The 18272-nt window shown below is 46.6% G+C and overlaps 2 protein-coding genes across 3 annotated transcripts in view; one reads left to right on the top strand and one right to left on the bottom strand.

The window, feature by feature from the left end:
- METTL15 (methyltransferase 15, mitochondrial 12S rRNA N4-cytidine) overlaps positions 1-4907 on the bottom strand; it is a 92080-nt gene extending 87173 nt beyond the window's left edge. The window contains exon 1 of one of the 2 annotated variants that reach the window (XM_066635093.1): positions 4822-4907. The gene's annotated coding sequence lies outside the window, so the exon portion shown is untranslated. Of the gene's footprint in view, positions 1-3850; positions 3920-4821 lie in introns of those variants that run through there. The other variant, XM_066635102.1, reaches the window with a different exon arrangement.
- An 8500-nt stretch (positions 4908-13407) lies between these two features.
- KIF18A (kinesin family member 18A) overlaps positions 13408-18272 on the top strand; it is a 50863-nt gene continuing 45998 nt past the window's right edge. Inside the window, exons 1-2 of the mRNA XM_066636643.1 lie at positions 13408-13735; positions 14365-14522. Coding sequence (XP_066492740.1) covers positions 13408-13735; positions 14365-14522 — 486 coding nt within the window. The remainder of the gene's footprint in view (positions 13736-14364; positions 14523-18272) is intronic.

Here is an 18272-nt window from a genome sequence, read left to right as displayed (position 1 = left end):
ATAGGTCCTGCTGATGACTGGAGCTGCAGGGACAAAATTCTTTCACTTCCCACAGTAGGTGGGATGATGGATTTCAGCAGGGTATTTCTGACCGCAAAGCCAACGCCATGTTCCCTGGTTTCGTTTGGTGGTTTTCCCTGCCAGAAAAATGAGAAATTTCTCTCCTTGACAGATCCGGAATCTGGCAGCCTAGTCTCTTGAAGGGCGACGATGTCCATCTGCAGTCTGCTCAGCTCCATGTCGATGACAGCTGTTTTGCGTGCGTCGTCTATTTCTTGCAGGTCATCAGAGAAGCCAGGTGTCATTGTCCTAACGTTCCAGGTGCCCAGCTTTAGGGCAGTAGTTTTCTGTTTTCTGTTGCATGGTGCAGAGTTGTCGATCCGCTTGTCGGTTTTCACCCTAAACCCCACGCACCCCATGAGGTTAACGGACCGTGGCGAGGCAACACCTTACTGGCTGGGGACTGCCCAGCTTAAGGCGGGCGGTAGCTGCCCAATGAGATGCAATGATCTCTCCCACCGTCGGAAGCAGCCCCTGGCGTCATGCTCTACGCCAATCGAGCAAAGACTTATAACCGGTAAACTGCTGCTTCCCGTGTTGTGCCGACGCCGTATGGCGAAGTTGGAGTGTCCTCTCCAGTGCGCGAAGCCTGGGTAAAGAAGGTATGGAGGATAGGCTGTTACCCATGCAGCAAATCCCCCCTCTCCACGTCGCTGGAATGGTCCAATGGAAAGGCAGAAGCCAATACGGTTGGTTCCAGCGGCGTCGCAGGAGTTGCCAGAACGTGACTGTGTTCAGCCATGAACTGCCTAAGGGACTCCGGCTCCTGATTTTGCCTTGAGGTTGACTCCTGAAGCCTTTTCCAGAACTGGATGTAGCCACAAGGCAGTGGAGGTTTGAGGTCAGAGTTTCCTTCTCTTAGATGAGCTGCCTTCCTAGGCTGACGAGTCCCATCTACCCGGTGGCTGTTTAGTCGCCTCTTACGACAAGTACAGCCAAACTGAGGGCCTATTCTTAGCCCCAGCCCCCAGGGTTGAGGGTTGAGGGTTGAGGGTTGAGGGTTGAGGTTGAGGGTATTTCAGGTACACCATAACAAATATACATGAGTGTCTTAGGGATGAGACACAACAAATCAACAATTTTAAAATATGTGTATTTTATAGCATTTCTCTTACAAAATCTACTTGTATGTTGATTTTTAGATATGGCATGCAGGCAGTGGCAATTACATCTATAAGTAAAAGTGGTAATTTCCCAAACTACTATTTCAGCCTTTCCAAATCAGCATTCTTTTCTGGAACAAAAAATGGAGGCATTACATTGCTCCATTGCAAGGGATTCAAATATAATTCCTCAAGTAGCACATCTGTTTACATGAATATTTATACAGGTATTTATATACTGCCTTTCTTTGGTCGTCAGATTTCTCCTCAGACTTTTAATCCAAGGTGGTTTACCAAGGGTCAGCTCATCAGTATATCAGTGTCGTCAGTTCTAGGGTACTTCCGGTTGTTTTGAACTGGCAGCCTCAGAACTTCAGGCATACAAGGCGGCAGCTCTACCAACTGAGCCAGACCTCCTGCCCTACTGTATTGTATTTTCCTGGCAATAAAACTGTAATATTTTATCCTACTTAGCACATTAATCATGACTGGGAGTGTTGCGTAGAATATAGTCAGGCCATCACACACTGACACTGGATAGGTATTAGCATCAATACAGCACTCTGTGCTTTATCATCATATAGAAAGATCCTCTGAAAGATAAAGTTGAATACTTTCTCCTGCATAGAAAAGCATGAATGGAGAGGAAATAATAGAACTAAGGCTGTAATCCTACATATACTTACATGGGAGTAAGTCCCATTAAACTCAGTGGGGCTTACATCTGAGCAGACATGCACAGGATTGCACTGTAAGCCATTATGGGTAAAATACAACAATAAGGCACACTTTTAAGCCTAATGATTCCAATGGGCACAAGTGCTTAACTATGCTAAAGTTGGGTCTCTGCTATTCCCAGTTTACAATTTAGTGAAATAGCCACTATTACCCTGGTGTACAAGTATTACCATGTGCTATAAAAGTTTAATGTGGTAGTGGGGGGAAAAATGAAAACATTCAAAGAAAAATGTCAAGTTCTTCAGGATAAAGAAATGACAAGTGCAAGGCCATAACAGATATTTATTTGAATGTGTCGACTGTCCACCCAAAAAGGGTGCAAATATCCATAATTTAACGCAGAAGTCAGCACTTAAATAAATAGCTTCGGCAGGAGGTAAACATGTTAAAATGAGGAGGCAAAGCAGAAGTGCTTTGTGGAGAGTAAGGACACTGAGGAACAGCTCAAGAGAGAATGGTATGGATGCCCAGTGCCTCTTTGGAAATCAGCAATACAGCTTAGCTGGAAAGGGGAAGATAGATAGCTTGTTAACTGTTTTCCTTTTAGTGTTGAATGGTGGGGAATTACTTCATCCCATCTCTCCAATTCACACAGCCAGGCATGTGTTTTTGACAATTTTTTTATCAGCAGGAATTGTGGAACCTTGCAGCATTCCAGGTGCCTCTTGATTTTTGCAATTTGCATGGATTTCCCCTTGTACACTGCTGCAGCCCCTTTGCTTTCCAGGGCTGTCAAAATGCCCTTTCTTCCCCATAAGAAGGTGCACATTATTATTTTTTTTTAAATGCTAAGGGGGGCAGAGTTATTCTTTTGCCCAAAGACAGGGTGACCAGATGTTATAACCGCAAAAGAGGACAAGGCACCCCAAAATGTAGGATATCCAAGAAAAATGTAGGACACGACAAAATAAAAGCTAAAAACACTCATATATTGACTTCATGTAGTTAATTCAAACATTAAATTCTTATTAAATTCAAAACTATATTACATATAAATTTATTAATTTCAAGAAGGCTCTGCGCTGCCTGCTCACAGGGAAAAGAAGGACAATTAGGTCCCAATCCTATCCAACTTTCCATCACCGACACAGCTGCAATGCAGTCCAGAGGTAAGAGAACATTTGGGAGGCCTCTGTGACTACCTCCCCACCAAAGGATGCAATGCAGCGCAAATCCCACTGACACTGCTGCACCAGTCCTGGAAAATTGGCTAGGATTGAGCCCTTAAGTTGTTTACCAGGACATGAGGCTAAAAAACAGAGAACATGTCCTGTAAATAAAAGGCAAACGGTCACCTTGCCCTTGTCCTTCCATGCCTCTCCTCTAATATTATTATTATGAGATTTTCACACATTCAGGTAGGTGATATCGACTGGTTTATTTTAACCAGACATCAACTCCTTCCCAAGGACCTGGGATGCATAGTTTTTATCCTATAAATACTGTCGCAAAATGTAAGCGGTTCCCAGTAATGCTGCTTTTGGAGGTTGAGAGATGGAAATTTCTGTGGCCCCTATACTTTTCAGGTGCTCTTCAGAGTGTACTGGAATAGCACCAAGGGCGCCAATCACCACTGGGATCACTTTGATCTTCTTCTGCCACCACTTTTCAATTTCTGCTTGTAAATCTTTGTATTTTGTTGCTTTTTCCAGGTTCTTTTTCTTCCACTCCGCTATCCCTTAGTTTTGCTATACAGTACTGATACATTCACTTGTCCTTCTATGCCTACCCCTTCATGATCATCATCAACAACAACAGTTTACAGCTGTGTCTCATGAAATTTGAATGATAACGATGAGAATAATAATAATAACCGTTGAGAATCCCCGCTTGGAGGCAGGCTGCGCAGCATGGCCTCTCCCAGTTTGAAGGGACACTTGGCTAACAGACAAAGGCAAAGAGGCAAAGAAGGAAGGCCCAGAGCCAGGGAGACAGTCCATTGCACTTACTCCCAGTGTGGAAGGGATTGTCACTCCTGAATCGGCCTTTTCAGCCACACTAGACGCTGTTCCAGAACCACCATTCAGAGCGCAATACCATAGCCTTTCAAGACTGAAGGCTGCCAATAACAATAATAATATGGACCTTATCACCAGGTGCCCAGGAACTCCAGCACCTGGTGCGGCCCTTGTTAACCCGGGTGATGACCAAGCCAGTATAGACTTTCTATTCATTTTGTGCATCATACTGGGAATAGTTTTGGGGCACATTTAGAGTACAATCCAGCACAATGCAATGCATTGTACAATAAGGGCAATGCAGATCCGAGGTAAGGGAACAACCATTGCCTTACCTTGAGGAGGCCTGTGTGACTGCCCCCCAACTGCAGGATACAGCACATGCCCTACCGGCACCACTGTGCCAGTGCTGGAAAGTTGGTTGGGATTTGGGCCTTAGCAGAGGCCTGTCTGGTTTGGGTGGTCCCATCCAGCTGAGCCCCCTGCCTCACTGAAGCACGCAAGCCCCACCACCACTACAAGCTAGTGCCCCATGGGGGGGGATAATCATATGGTTCTTCTTAGGGGGGGAGGAAAAGGGACTGTGCCCTTACACTCTGAGGGAGGGCTGCTGTCAGAGATGCTCCCCCCATCCTTTTCTTCCCCCTAAGAAGGTCCATATCATTGATGATGATGATCTGAGTTGTTTCTGATAAGGCAGTCTCTCTCAGCATGCTTCCAAAGGCTGGACCTGTGGAGGAGGACCATAAGAGGAGATGGGGGGGCACACCTCACCACCACCTCCGTTGCCTTAGCAACCAGGGCTCCTCATGGGTGGGTGGGGGGAGTGATGAAAGAGAACATACAGAGGCCTCGGTATCCAGACCACAACACGAGCCTTCCTCTCTCCTCCTCCGCCTGCTCGTCCACCCCCGTCCCAGCACTGGGGGACCCTCGCTCGGGAGGCGGCCCTGAGTACTCACAGCGCTCCTCGAGGCCTCCCTCTGCCCCCGCGTTCTTCCAGGGCACCCGCAGCGCCGGGAGGGAGGGAAGGAGGAAGAGCTGCCGATGGGCTTCCCCCGCAACAAGCAGCCGCCGCGCTCAGTTCCGCCTCCCAGCCCGGCGCCTGCCTGACTCCCTCCCTCCCCTCGAGAGCGCAGCCACTGAACGAGGGTCCCCCCAGCCTACCCCGCCCAGCCTAGCCCAGCCCAGCCCCCCATAGGGCTCCTCTTCTCCCCCCACCCCATCCTTTCCCAGGCATGCTTCCTCCTGCACCAGGCAACTCTGGCTGACAAGTGCGACTGAGCCCCATTGACTCTAATGGGACTTCCTGCTGAGTAGACAGGCACAGGATTGGGCTCTAAGGCTGCCATCCTATCCACACTTTCCTGGGAGTAACCCCATTGACTCTAATGGGACTTCCTGCTGAGTAGACAGGCACAGGATTGGGCTCTAAGGCTGCCATCCTATCCACAGTAGTGGCCTTCTTCACTACATTGGGTCGACACTTTCATTGACCTGTCCACCACCACCCCAAGATCTCTCTCCTGATCTGTCACAGACAGCTCAGAACCCATTAGCCTATATGTGAAGTTTTGATTTTTTGCCCCAATGTGTATTGTATGACTTTACACTTACTTACATTGAAATGCATCTGCCATTTTGCTGCCCATTCTGCCAGTCTGGAGAGATCCTTCTGAAGCTCCTCACAATCACTTCTGATCTTCACCACTTGGAAAAGTTTGGTGTCCTCTGCAAACTTAGCCACCTCACTGCTCAACCCTGTCTCCAGGTCATTTATGAAGAGGTTGAAAAGCACTGGTCCCAGGAGAGATCCTTGGGGCACACTGCTTTTCACCTCTCTCCACTGTGAAAATTGCCCATTGACACCCACTCTCTGTTTCGTGGTCTTCAACCAGGTCTCAGTCCAGGAGAGGACCTGCCCTCTAATTCCCTAACTGTGGAGTTTTTTTAGTAGCCTTTGGTGACATGTCAAATGCCTTCTGAAAGTCCAGATATATAATGTCTATGGGTTCTCCAGCATCCACATGCCTGTTGACCTTTCCAAAGAATTCTATAAGGTTTGTGAGGTATGACTTACCCTTGCAGAAGCCATGCTGATTCTCCCTCAGCAAGGCCTGTTCATCTAAGTGTTTTGGGATGCTATCTTTGATGAGGCATCAAAGGCATCTACTCAGAAGTAAGTCCCATTAGAGTCAATGGGACTTACTCCCAGGAAAGTGTGGATAGGATTGGGCTGTGAGGTTGCAATCCTAGCCCCACTTACCTTGGAGTAAGCCTCATTGTCTCTAATGGGGCTTACTTCTGAGTAGACACGCCTAGAATTGGGCTCTGAGAGCTGAAACTCAGAAAAGGGGATTCAGCCTGCCCACCACTCCCCTGCTCCCCATACCTGTTGTTACTTTTGCTTTCCATCATCATCCCCTTGAGCACCAAAGCAAAGCCCAGTCGTGCAACTGCCAGGATGTGCGTGTTGAAAAGTGCCAAGGAAGGTTCCTGCACAGCAGTCCAAGAAAGTGCTCCTCCCGTTACTTGGTTTATTATACTGCAGTCAAGCATTGCTCTTAAATTACCAAACACACACACGCGCACACAGAGAGAGAGAGAGAGATCAGGACGTAAAACAGGGAGTACTACCTCACTTCGTGGCTGAAGCAAAGCTCGCATTCAACCAGCCCACGCCTTCCCCCAGCGGTGCCCACCCATCCCACGCGCACCTGGACGTGGGTGGGTAGGTGGGGGGCACCCACAATCAGCACGGGGACATTCCAAGCCAAGGGACGCTGCAATCCTTTGCACTCCACCAGGAAGCGAGTGCCATTGAACTCTCAGCCCCATCCTATGCATGTCTACTCAGAAGTACATCCCCTTAGAGTCAATGGAGCTTACTCCCAGGAAAGTGAGAACAGGGTCAGTGGGACGGACCATTGAGGAACTAGGCTTTACAATTGTACTGTACATTTCTGATGTGCTCTCCAGGCAAGCCCGTCTCCTATTTGCGAACCCGCTCTGCAGCGCGCAAAAACCAAACAGCACCCATTCTCATATGGCTGCAATCCTATCCATACTTACCTGGGAGTAAGCCCCATGGACTATAATGGGACATACTTCTGAGTACACAAGGATAGGATTGGCCTCCAAGGGTACAGTCCTTCCCACACTTTCCTGAGAGTAAGCCCGATCGAACACAATAGGGCTTACTTCTGAGTAGGCATGCATAGGATTAGGCTCTAAGGCTGCAGTGCTCCCCATACTCTCTCCACTGAAGACAATGAGACATACTTATGAATCGGCAAGCACAGGTTTGTGGGCTAAGGCTGCAACCCTATTCATACTTTCCTGAGGGTAAGCCCCACTGAATACAATAGGACTTACTTCTGAGTAGACATGCATAGGATTGGGCTCTAAGGTTGCAATCTTTTACCTGGGAGTAAGTCCTATTGAAATCAATGGGGTTTACTCCTGAGTAGACATGCATAGGATTGGGCTCTGAGGCTGCAATTTTCTACCTGGGAGTAAGTCCCATTGAAATTGAAATGGGACATTGAAATGGGACTACTCAGGGGTTTATTCCTGAGTAGACATGCATAGGATTGTGCTCCAACAAAGCACTGCTTCACACAAACACTTCTGCACTCACTCCAGTGCCTGCAAAGAGCTTTTGTTCAGGCTCGAAGGTGGGCAGCAGAGCACAGCCCCTGCTCTGAATGCACACATCCCCATTCATTCCGTGCACAGCCTCACCCCTTGGACAGACAGCTTAGCCCATTCTTAAAGCAGGCACAGAAAGACGGGTCCTCGTGGTGACCAAAATACCTCCCCTGGCCCATCACCGCCTCAGTCGCGCTTGTGACGTCACGCCGCCACGAACCAATCAGACGCCGCGGAAAGGCAAGCCGCTTGTGTTTGAATTTGACTGTCTGGCTGGCTGAAGCGAGGCTGGTGGTAGCTGCGGCGGCAGCGCCTTGAAAAGCGGGTCGAGGGAGGCTGGTGGTAAACAAAGAGGGGCCTCGATGACCAGGTGGGTAGAGAAATGCATGGATGGCCAGGAGGGAGTAAAGCTCTAGCAGTGGGCTTAGTAGAGCAGGAGTCCCACTGCTGTGCTGTAGTGGTTGTGAGAGGAGGCAGGAGTACTTAGTTGGATTGCTGAGGGGGTGAAAGCCCAAACCTATCCCTGTTTACTCAGAAGTAAGTCCTATTAAAGTCAATGGGGTTACTCCCAGAAAAGTGTGGATAGGTTTGGGCTGTCAGGCTGTAATCCTATTCACACTTACCTGGGAGTAAGCTGCCTTGACTATAATGGAGCTTACTTCTGAGTAGACATGGCTAGGATTGGGCTTTTCGGCTCCAAGCCTACCCATGCTTACCTGGGGGTAAGCTTAATTGACCCTAGTAGAACTTACTTCTGAGCAGCTATGCATAGGGCTGTTGGGCTACAATCCTATCCACACTTTTCCTGGGAGTAAGCCCCATTGACTATAACAAATAATGGTAGGAGGTTCAGCTTGGTGGGCAGAGCTCCAAACCGTGTTTTTCCATGCTTGAAAAAGCCTTACTGCTGCAGCAAGCAACATTTAATGGCTGGATGTTGTTGCTTAAGAATATTTATTATATGAACAAGGTTCTACAGTTTTCTTTTTATTGAACTGTGTGGGTCAAGGAAATCTGAAGCTGCATCTGAGAAGCTTAGGTGTATTTAAGGCTGTGATCCTTTACAAAGTTATGTGGGAGTACAATTCAGCCAGGCTACTAAATAATAGCACAATCCTATGGATATTGATTCAGAAGTAAGTCCCATTGAGTTTAGTGGGACCTCCTTCCAGGTAAGCTTGTCTAGAATTACAGCTGGGATCAGGCTGAAGTTCTAATATACACTTACTAGGGAGTAAAGTTCTCCTCTTGAGTAAACATGCTTAGACTCTTGCTGTACCATCAGGGACAGAATAGCACCAAGTTGCAACTGATCTTATTCATGAAGTTAAGAATTGTCATTGTCCTGTGTTGTATGAGAAGGTTGGTAGTAGTTCACTGCTGGGGAGAAAAAAGGCTTAGTAAACGTTAATCCTGTGACTGATGGGAAAGAAGTATCCATGTTGACAGGCATGTCACCTTGATGTAAGCAAAAATGCTGCTTGAAATATGTGTGAACAATCTCTAATTGTTCTATGTGGTTTCTATGTGGTGGTTAATTAAGGAGTCAACCAATGCTTAAAGATAAACCAGTTATATCAATCTATAGAAAAATGTTTTCTAAGAAGATACTGTATTGGAGGGTATGGGTAGATGTGTTTTTACAACATTGTGGAAATTGACAATGTTTGGGCTTTAAAAGGGATGTATTGCTTTGTTCAGAAGCTAAACTTGCAGAGGTAACCTCAGTACGTAGTTCTTGTAGAGTCTCACAAATAGTAACTGCCCTCTTCATGCAGAAATTTGGTTAAGAAAATCCTTTTGACAAACATTTACTATTTTTAAAGTATTAAAAAGAAATACTTTAAACCTCCAGAGATATCAGTGCCAGTGGTGGTGTGATGTAATTGGTAGGGTAGGGTATTTAATTTAAAATATGAACATTTCTAATAGGACTGTCAAACGGCAGTATGGCGTGGTATCGGATAGCCTGTAGAGACTTGAGTTCAAATTCCTGGTCAGGTATAAAGCTCTCTGCTTATTACCTTTACAGGTGAGAATAAAAAGGGATAAACCCTGTAAATGCTGCCCTGAGTTCAGTGGCAGAAGGGCAAAAAGTATATATAAATCATTTTTTTCTTTGTGCATTTCAAAAACCAAAGCCAACTTATAGTTTGAAAAAGGATTTTGGAATTCAGGGCCAGACAAATATAGCAGATTCTATAGCTGTTTTGTGACCAGCACAAGTTCAAATTGAATACATACTGTGCACGAGTTTTTAATGCATCAGTGTTGCATTTATAGATGCATGGGATTTTTCTAATCTTATTGACATCTAGTAGATCTATAATCTTGCATTACGTAATGCATAGGAAATGATCATACTGCAAGGTAACTTCTGTGTTCTTTGTGCAGAATCAAAGTAGGGTTGGGGTGATCTCTGTCAAATTTGAAACTGATTATGTGACCATGTGAAAATATTTTAGGAATGTAGATTTATGTAGATTTATGTGTTTATGTAGATTGGAAGCTTTATTTAAATTTATTAAATATAAAATAGCAGATAAATATGGCTTTCAGCATAAGCAATTTATCTGCTATTTTATATTTAATAAATTTAAAGATTTTTAAAATCTATTTTCCCCACTTACATGAATGCTCAAGCAGCCAACAAAAACATTCTAAAACTTCACTGAAATCATTTTTAAAAATCAGTATATAAAACAAGCCTTCAGTGCACATAAACCCAAAATGGGATAGCAATAAAACGCAGCAAATTAAGAGCAGCTGTAAAAATTATCATCACAACAGAAGTGGATGCATAAAAGCAGGGCAGCAATGCACAGTAAAACCAAAAAATGATAAATGATAAAATGACAATAACAGTGAAATGTTCAAAAAATTAGCAGCAGCAAGGCCATGATCCCATACCCCACCCAAGTCACAATGAAAATGTTAATTAAAACAAAGTTTTCAATCTCTGTAGGAGGACTTCAACAGAGACAGGCATTCTTAGATTTGAATAACTGCAGAGTCACTCAAGAAGGAATTGAATAATTGTGGTGCTACCACACAGCACATCCTATTTTTTGCCACTACCTCCAAATGGTACAGGGAAATGCTTCAGTAATGGCACACACAGAAGGCCCCCCCCCCTCAGAGGATGGGCTAGACTATATGGAAGAAGATGGTCCCTCAGGTACACTGATCCTAAGCTTTAAAGGTCAAAACCAGCACCTTAAATTCAGGGTTGAAATGAACCAGTAGCTAATCCAGCTTTGGAAGGAATGGTCCAAAGGAGTCAAACCACTGAACCCAGGCAGCCACACTGGCTGCCACATTCTGAAGTAATTACAGCTTCCAGATCCATTTTACAGTAAGCTAATCAAGATGTTGCCAAGGTGTAGACCATGGTGGTCAGATCATGCTGACTCAAGTACAGCTGTAGCTGGCACACCAGTTGTTAATGGAGAAAAGCCCCTGCCCAGTGGGGCAGCTGTGAATGCAAGAGGACTCTCAAGCTGCAGCCCCATTCCGAACAGCAGCAGTTCAGCACCTGCATCATGGATTTCAGGATAAGGATGACCTGTATCTTGTCCAGTTTTAATTTCAACTTGCTAACCCCCATCCAGTTCCCATCCACCTCACCACAATACTCCAAGACCTCAACAGCTTCCTCAGTGCTAGATGGCAAAGATGTGAGCTTGATGACATCAGTGTAATGGTCACTCACTTTTCATCCATAGCATACTTACAGTTATCTAGAGCTGCTTGGAAAGAGAGAGAGAGCTGTTTTCTTGCATTTGACCAGCATTGAGAAGGAGAGGGGGAAACAAATGCATTCATAAAGAGGCTAATGAATGGATCTGCCCAAAAGGGGGAAGGGAATCTAGCTAAGAATACCCTTCATTGTGCCCAATGATTGGCACATCACAGAGGATGTCAAGTGAGGTCATTGGGACGGAACTGGAGGATGAAAGCCTGGGAAGCTTAGTGGCTGAGATAGCCAATTGGCTTAACCCAGTGGGACTAAGCTAAATACATTTAGGATGCAATCCTAATCAACTTCCAGCACAACATAAGGGCAATGCAGCTCTGAGATAAAAGAACAAACATTCCCTTACTTTGAGAACCCAACTGCAGGATGCTGCTCACTTTCCATTGGCACTGCTATGCCAGTGCTGGAAAGTTGGGTAGGATTTGGGCCCTAAGGTCCAATCTTATTCAACTTCCCAGTGCCAATGCAGCCATGCCAACAGGGAACATTTGTTCTCTTACCTTGGGGCTACATTGCAGCTGCATCAGCAAGTTGGATAGGATTGGGCCCTTAGTTGAAAGTTGTGAGAGAGCATTGAGTACCTCTGTTCCCCTTGAAGGTCAGTGGCACTGACCATGTTTAGAGCAACTTGTTGAGATACGAAAGATTACTGCAAGAGCTTTAATGCAGCACAGAGGTTACTACACAAGGTCAGGGAGAAGAAAAAATTATTCTCCCAGACAAGTGCAATTTTAGTCTTTTTTGAAAGTGGGAAGGAGTCCTGATTGGCTCAGATTAGTGCCCACCCTTCAAGATAGAGAATTTTAGGCCTGATACACTACTAATTTTGAGAACCTTACAAACTTCTGATACTTGGTTGAGAGGGAATAAGAGGATATATCTGATGGATATCTAGAGCAGGGGTGCTCACACTTTTTTGGCTCGAGAGCTACTTTGAAACCCAGCAAGGCCCGGAGATCTACCAGGGGGGAAGGAAGCATCTGACAGACACCCCCTTTGATGTATGGAGCCCCTGCTGGACCATGTCAGAGGAGGCCCACCAAGTCCAGCTTCCTGTGCCCCACAGTGGCCTACCAGATGCTTCAGGAAGCACACAGGAGGCCTCTCCTCTCTCCCCACCCCACATACTGGGGGCAGCCACAGGTCCCCCCAAGAGGCACATGCCCAGCCTTGCTGCACTACGGGGGGGGGAGGAGCTCCCCACTCCCCGCCCCCCAAACTCTTTGTGGCTGCGCCCCGAGACCAGCAGGGAGAGGGAGGCGTCGCAGGTCCTCCTCAGAAGGGGCGGGGGGCTTCCCCATTTCCATGGAGAGGGGCTGCTCGTGCAGGCGGCAGGTGGGGGAGACACTGCTCCCACCAGCCCTCCTCCTGCAGCGGCGGGGGGGCCAGGGGGGTCGTCTCACCTGTCAGCCCCAACCGAGAGCGGCAGCGGCCGCAGCACTTACTTCTGGGCTCCTACAGGGGCGGCTGGGCCGGGCATGGCTGGGCTGGGTTGGGCTGGACCTGACTGGAAGGGAAGGGGAGGGTCACTCGGGGCCTCCTGCGGCAACCGCCATCAGAGCAACTCCATCTCGAACTCCCGCCCCTCCCCCCTTCTGCTATGGAGCCCCAGGAAGTGCCTCAGTCCAGTGCAGCCCAGCTCCCCCTCCCGCCACCGCCCACTTTAGCTCCTGCTCTTTGGCATGCAGCACCACAAACTGATGAAACTGACTAGAGTCTAGTCAGTTTCGTCAGTTTTGTTGCTGCATGCCTGAAGAGCAGCTAAAGTGTCAGTTTCAGTGTCAGTTTAGTGTCAGCTAAATATGTCAGTTTCATCTAGTCACTAGACGAAACTGACATATTAACAGTTTGGAGAGACAGGGCTCCGCGATCTACTCATTTTGCCTCGCGATCTACCAGTAGATCGCGATCCACCTATTGAGCACCCCTGATCTAGAGCATGGTAAAAGTGTTAATTGTTGCAGGCAGTGGAGCATAGATAACAACTGGCCAGTGGGACAAACTCCTTTGCTTGTCCAGGCAGAATTATTCAAAATTGATAACAGAATGTTGTAATAACTAATTTATTTTCCACTAACAGAAAGGTCTCCGCTTATCTTGCCTGAGAAGTACTTCACAGACAATATAACTGCACTTCATAATGTCTGCAGTCAGTCATGAAGATGTCTGTAATCACGTGAAGGTAGTAATCCGTGTTCGTCCAGAAAATCAAAAAGAGAAAGAGAGCAGCTTTAGCAAAGTGCTTGATGTTGTGGACAAGTATATTTTGGTCTTTGATCCAAAAGTGGAGGAAGTCAGTTTCTTTCATGGAAAAAAACGTCAATACCGGGATCTTAATAAGAAACAAAACAAGGATCTCAAATTTGTGTTTGATGCTGTGTTTGATGAAAATTCTACACAACTGGAGGTTTTTGAACATACTACCAAAACAGTGCTGGATGGCTTTTTAAATGGATATAATTGCACAGGTAATTTTTCTCACTGTTTGTCCTTTTTTGTCTGTGAGAATGATTTTGTCAGCAGCCAGAGTACTTGGGGAGAACTCCTATACTTAATTAAAACCCAAAATGTTAGCATCTCTCTTGTTCTGTATTCTGTAGTTCTGCAGAATGGTATTTATTAAAAGTCTGCAGTTTTGTTGCTGCTGTTGTTGTGGAACAAGTCAAGCTTTGGAAATGTTGGTTATATCTCTCACTGGTTGTATACTAGGAACTCTGAGTTCTGAATCTCATTTGAAGTGACTTGGATGAGGAGCATTAAGAATAATCAGTTTTCATCATCCTTCCTCCCTGGTAGTTTTGATTCCATTAATACCAATATCCTGCTCCATGTATCAGCTATTCAGGCAGAAGAATATCTATATTCAGCAGTATATTGTAGATGCATCCATCTGCTTTATAGATGGAACCGAGTGCATGGTTTTGGTTCATAGCGGTGTTGCGATATTTGTGGTTCTCCCTCACTCCAGTACTCATGGTTTTCTCCCAAACTCATGATTTGCAAAAGAAATCTCAGCAACCAGTTTTGCATTTGAAATGTTGGATTATGTACTTGATAGATACTGAACTTAAAGTTGCACTTCTCCCTTGCAATTTAGTACTTGCATATGGTGCAACTGGAGCAGGAAAGACCTATACAATGCTGGGCTCACCTGAAGAACCTGGTGTGATGTACCTGACTATGATGGAGCTTTATGATTCTATAGATCGGATGAAAGAGGAGAAGCACTGCGCTATTGCAGTTTCATATCTTGAGGTAAGTAGATGGGAGACGTGCTGGAAACAGCATCATATCTAAACAAATTATGGTGAAATGTTCTTGGGTCAGCTTTGTCAGAGACTGAGGAAACACTGGCCACTAAACAGCATGGATCACCTTCACTCTGATACTGCAGCATGAGCAAACCAACAGCATGGTACAGATGTATCCTACTATGGAGTACATATAACTGTTCTAGTCTTATGGATAAGGTTAACAAAGTTAGGTCGCAATCCTAACCCCTTATGTCAATGCTTTCCAGCACTGGCATAGCTGTGCCAGTGGAATGTGTGCTACATCCTGAAGTTGGGTGGCACTCACGGAGGCCTCCTCAAAGTAAGGGAATGTTTGTTCCCTTACCTCAGAGCTGCATTGCCCTTATGTCAGTGCTGGAAAGCACTGACATAAGGGGTTAGGATTGCACCCTTAGTCTTTCCCACCCAGTCAACATCTTCCTTCCAGCATGAGGACTTTCCTGACAGTTTGTGTGTTAGAAAGTACCATAGTGAAAACCTAACTTACATGGTTATATCCCACAAAGTAGATGATTACTCAATACCACTGTAACACTAAATGGTATCCAAAATATTTAGGAGTGACTCTTGATTGATCTTTAACTTATAGAGAACTATGGACAAAGTAAAAACTCAGAATAATATTTTACATAAACTTTCTGGCACTAGCTGGGGAGCAAGCACCTCAATTCTTAAGACATCAGCTCTTGCCCTTGTATAATCGGTGGCTGAGTACTATAGCTCTGTATGGTTAAACAGTGCCCACATGAAAGTAGTGGATATCCAGCTCAATCATACTGTGAGGTTAATATCGGGAACCATGAAATACCTTCTGTCTGGCTACAAGTATTATCTAATATACTACCACCACATTATAAAAGACAACTAGCCCTAAAAAAGAGAATGGCAGAAATTTGAGGCAAACAGACTATTACATATACATGAGGATTGCCGTGATCAAGTATTTAGACTTAATCTTGGAATCCATCGTGAAAATTTGGACAGCAATTAGTGAGAGAAGATTTTGATACTGAGTCAACATGGCGCCAGGAGTGGACAGTTTCCAACACAAACCTGTTTAATCTAGTGTCTCATCCAGTGCAATGTCCCTACCGCTTGATCTTCCAAGCACAAGGGATTCGTACTAACCATGGCAGGTATCAATATTGGAAACTCCTTGCCACAGAATGTGGTGATGGCGTCTAACCTAGACGCATTTAAAAGGGGATTGGACAAGTTTCTGGAGAAAAAATCCATTATGGGGTACAAGCCATGATGTGTATGCGCAACCTCCTGATTTTAGAAATGGGTTATGTCAGAATGCCAGATGCAAGGGAGGGCACCAGGATTTGGTCTCTTGTTATCTGGTGTGCTCCCTGGGGCATTTGGTGGGCTGCTGTGAGATACGGGAAGCTGGACTAGATGGGCCTATGGCCTGATCCAGTGGGGCTGTTCTTATGTTATGAAACGCAAATGGGGGCAGGTTGATAACCTTAACTGTGACTGCAGGAATGTTCTGCAAACTTTACACCATATTGCAGTGGAATGCCTGAGAAGATATTCTGGCTCCCTGCAGGAACTACATCAGCTTGAGGGTACTGCTGTCCCATGGTTAGATGATTAGATATTCAACCATAGGCCTAGTCATTTAGTAACTGCTTCTATACCATGTATAATGTAGTTTTATTCATGTGGGTTTTAAGAATTTATCGCTTGTTTGTATATTGTGAATTTTCTATACTGATGCTGCATCTTGCCATATGATTAAATAATGGTATGATTGGTAAATGACCTCATGGTGAATTACCAACTATGCTAGCAAGTACGAATGTAGAATGACCAACAAAAAAATGAAATTGTTTACGTCGTGTCAGTTCTAGTAACAGAACATATGCATTGTTAAACCTTGATTGAATTTCAAAACAATATCTCTAAAGTGCATAGATAATACAATGTTCTCTTATGCATTTTAACCACAGAGCAGGAATGCCCTAAAGGCCTATGTGCATTTGCTTGAGAATATGTCCCCTTGAACTCTTTGGGGGCATACTTTTGAGTGAGCGTGCATAGGCTGAGTTGCATGATGGCTTATGCATTGGATGGGTATGACATTGTCATCACCCACCCAAACCATGTGAATGCGCTGTTTCTTTTTTATAGCCTTCCTCTGCATGTCAGATTGCCAGACTGCTTTCTTTACTAATAGCCCAATCCTAAGCTGCCTGGCATGCGGGGCTGCAGCAGCACCGAAAATGGCTGTTGCTGAATCCTGCACACTTAGCAGGCAGTGCTGGAGGCTCCTCAGGAGAAGGGGCTTTTGTCCTCTTCCCCCAGGTGAGGCAGGTAGCCCTGCAGTGTTTCTACTCAATTCTATGGCGACCTAAGGATCAACTTAGAATTAAGAGCTTCTGTGTCAGTCTGGTGGCTCGACACAGAGGCTCAGGATCCGGTGGAGCAAGGCTCCACCAGTCCTGTCTCCCTCCTGCCCGGAACTCTGCCTCCCCCCCCATGCTCTCACCTACCTCTCCACAGCTTAGTTGTCCGTGCGACTGCCAAACAGTAGAGCACCAGTGCTTCATCAGCACTAGCTCAGTGCCGGCCATCGCTGAGCTAGCACTGGTGCTCCACTAGCACTGAGGGCTGCAACCATGCCTTATGGCTTGTTTGACAGTGCGCCAGCGTGAGTCAGCACACACTGCATAGGACTGGGCCCTGAGTTGAAAGTGTGGTTTGGATATTTAGGCAGTAAAGTAAGAGCTTTGCCTAAATTTGAACTGGGAAAAAGAAACTTAGATGCATGCGGTGTCATGTATGTGAATCATTCTTCTTCTAAATACAATAATTGAGTTATCAATTCTCTGGGAAGGAAGTCTGGCATTCCTACTGCTGGGATGTCCCTCCTCCTGGGAGGCAGGACCAGGACCTTGATTGATGGATACTCCTCCCACGTTGGGGGAGGCATCCCTCTGATCCCCAGTTCTGGTCCTGCCTTCTAGGAGCTAGGACGGACCTTAGCCGTGCTCCTGCATGACTTTCACCTTTTTCCCATGGATCGCTTCTGGGTGGGTAATCTTGCGTCCCCACCCCTTCCACTCTCAGGCTCTGGTCGACAGCCAGAGCCCATCTAGCCTGCGACAGTGGGGGAAAGGAGCAGCAGCAGCCAGCTTCAGCGTGGGTGGCTCAGCCCCCACTGTAAGGAGACCCCCCCCAAGCAGGCGGGTCTCCCCCAGCTCACTGGCAGGTGGACCTGTGCCTGGATGACCATGCGTCGGGGCCAGAGCCTAGCCCCAACCAAGTGGGAGGCTCCATCTTGGCTCTCCCATGCACGGGAAGACTTGCTGTGCCATCCAGGGAGAGCGGGAGAAGGAGCGAACTGCAGGCTCCAGCAACGCTGCGCCCCGCTGGAGGCTCCGTCTAGCAGCCCCCCTCTCCCCCATAGTGGCAGCGGAGCAGAGGCAGCTGTGAAGAGGCAGCAGGCGGCGGGGCCCCCCGTACTTGGTACGTCCCCCCTGCAGCAGACCAGCACCCGCAGCAGATTGGGTAAGCCCCCAGACAAGCGTCGCCACCCCTTCCCTCTGCGGTGGGCGGGCGTGGGAGCTGAGGAACTGCCTCTGGAGAGTCCCACGGTCCAGGAAAAGCACCAGCACATGCAAACAGCAATACAGCACCTGCTGGACATCAGAGCGGTGGAGCCAGTTCCACCAGTGCAGAGGGGCAGGGGAGTCTACTCCAA

Source organism: Tiliqua scincoides, chromosome 1 (assembly GCF_035046505.1).
Source record: "Tiliqua scincoides isolate rTilSci1 chromosome 1, rTilSci1.hap2, whole genome shotgun sequence".
NCBI lineage: Eukaryota > Metazoa > Chordata > Lepidosauria > Squamata > Scincidae > Tiliqua > Tiliqua scincoides.
This window is presented reverse-complemented; position numbering and strand designations above follow the sequence as displayed.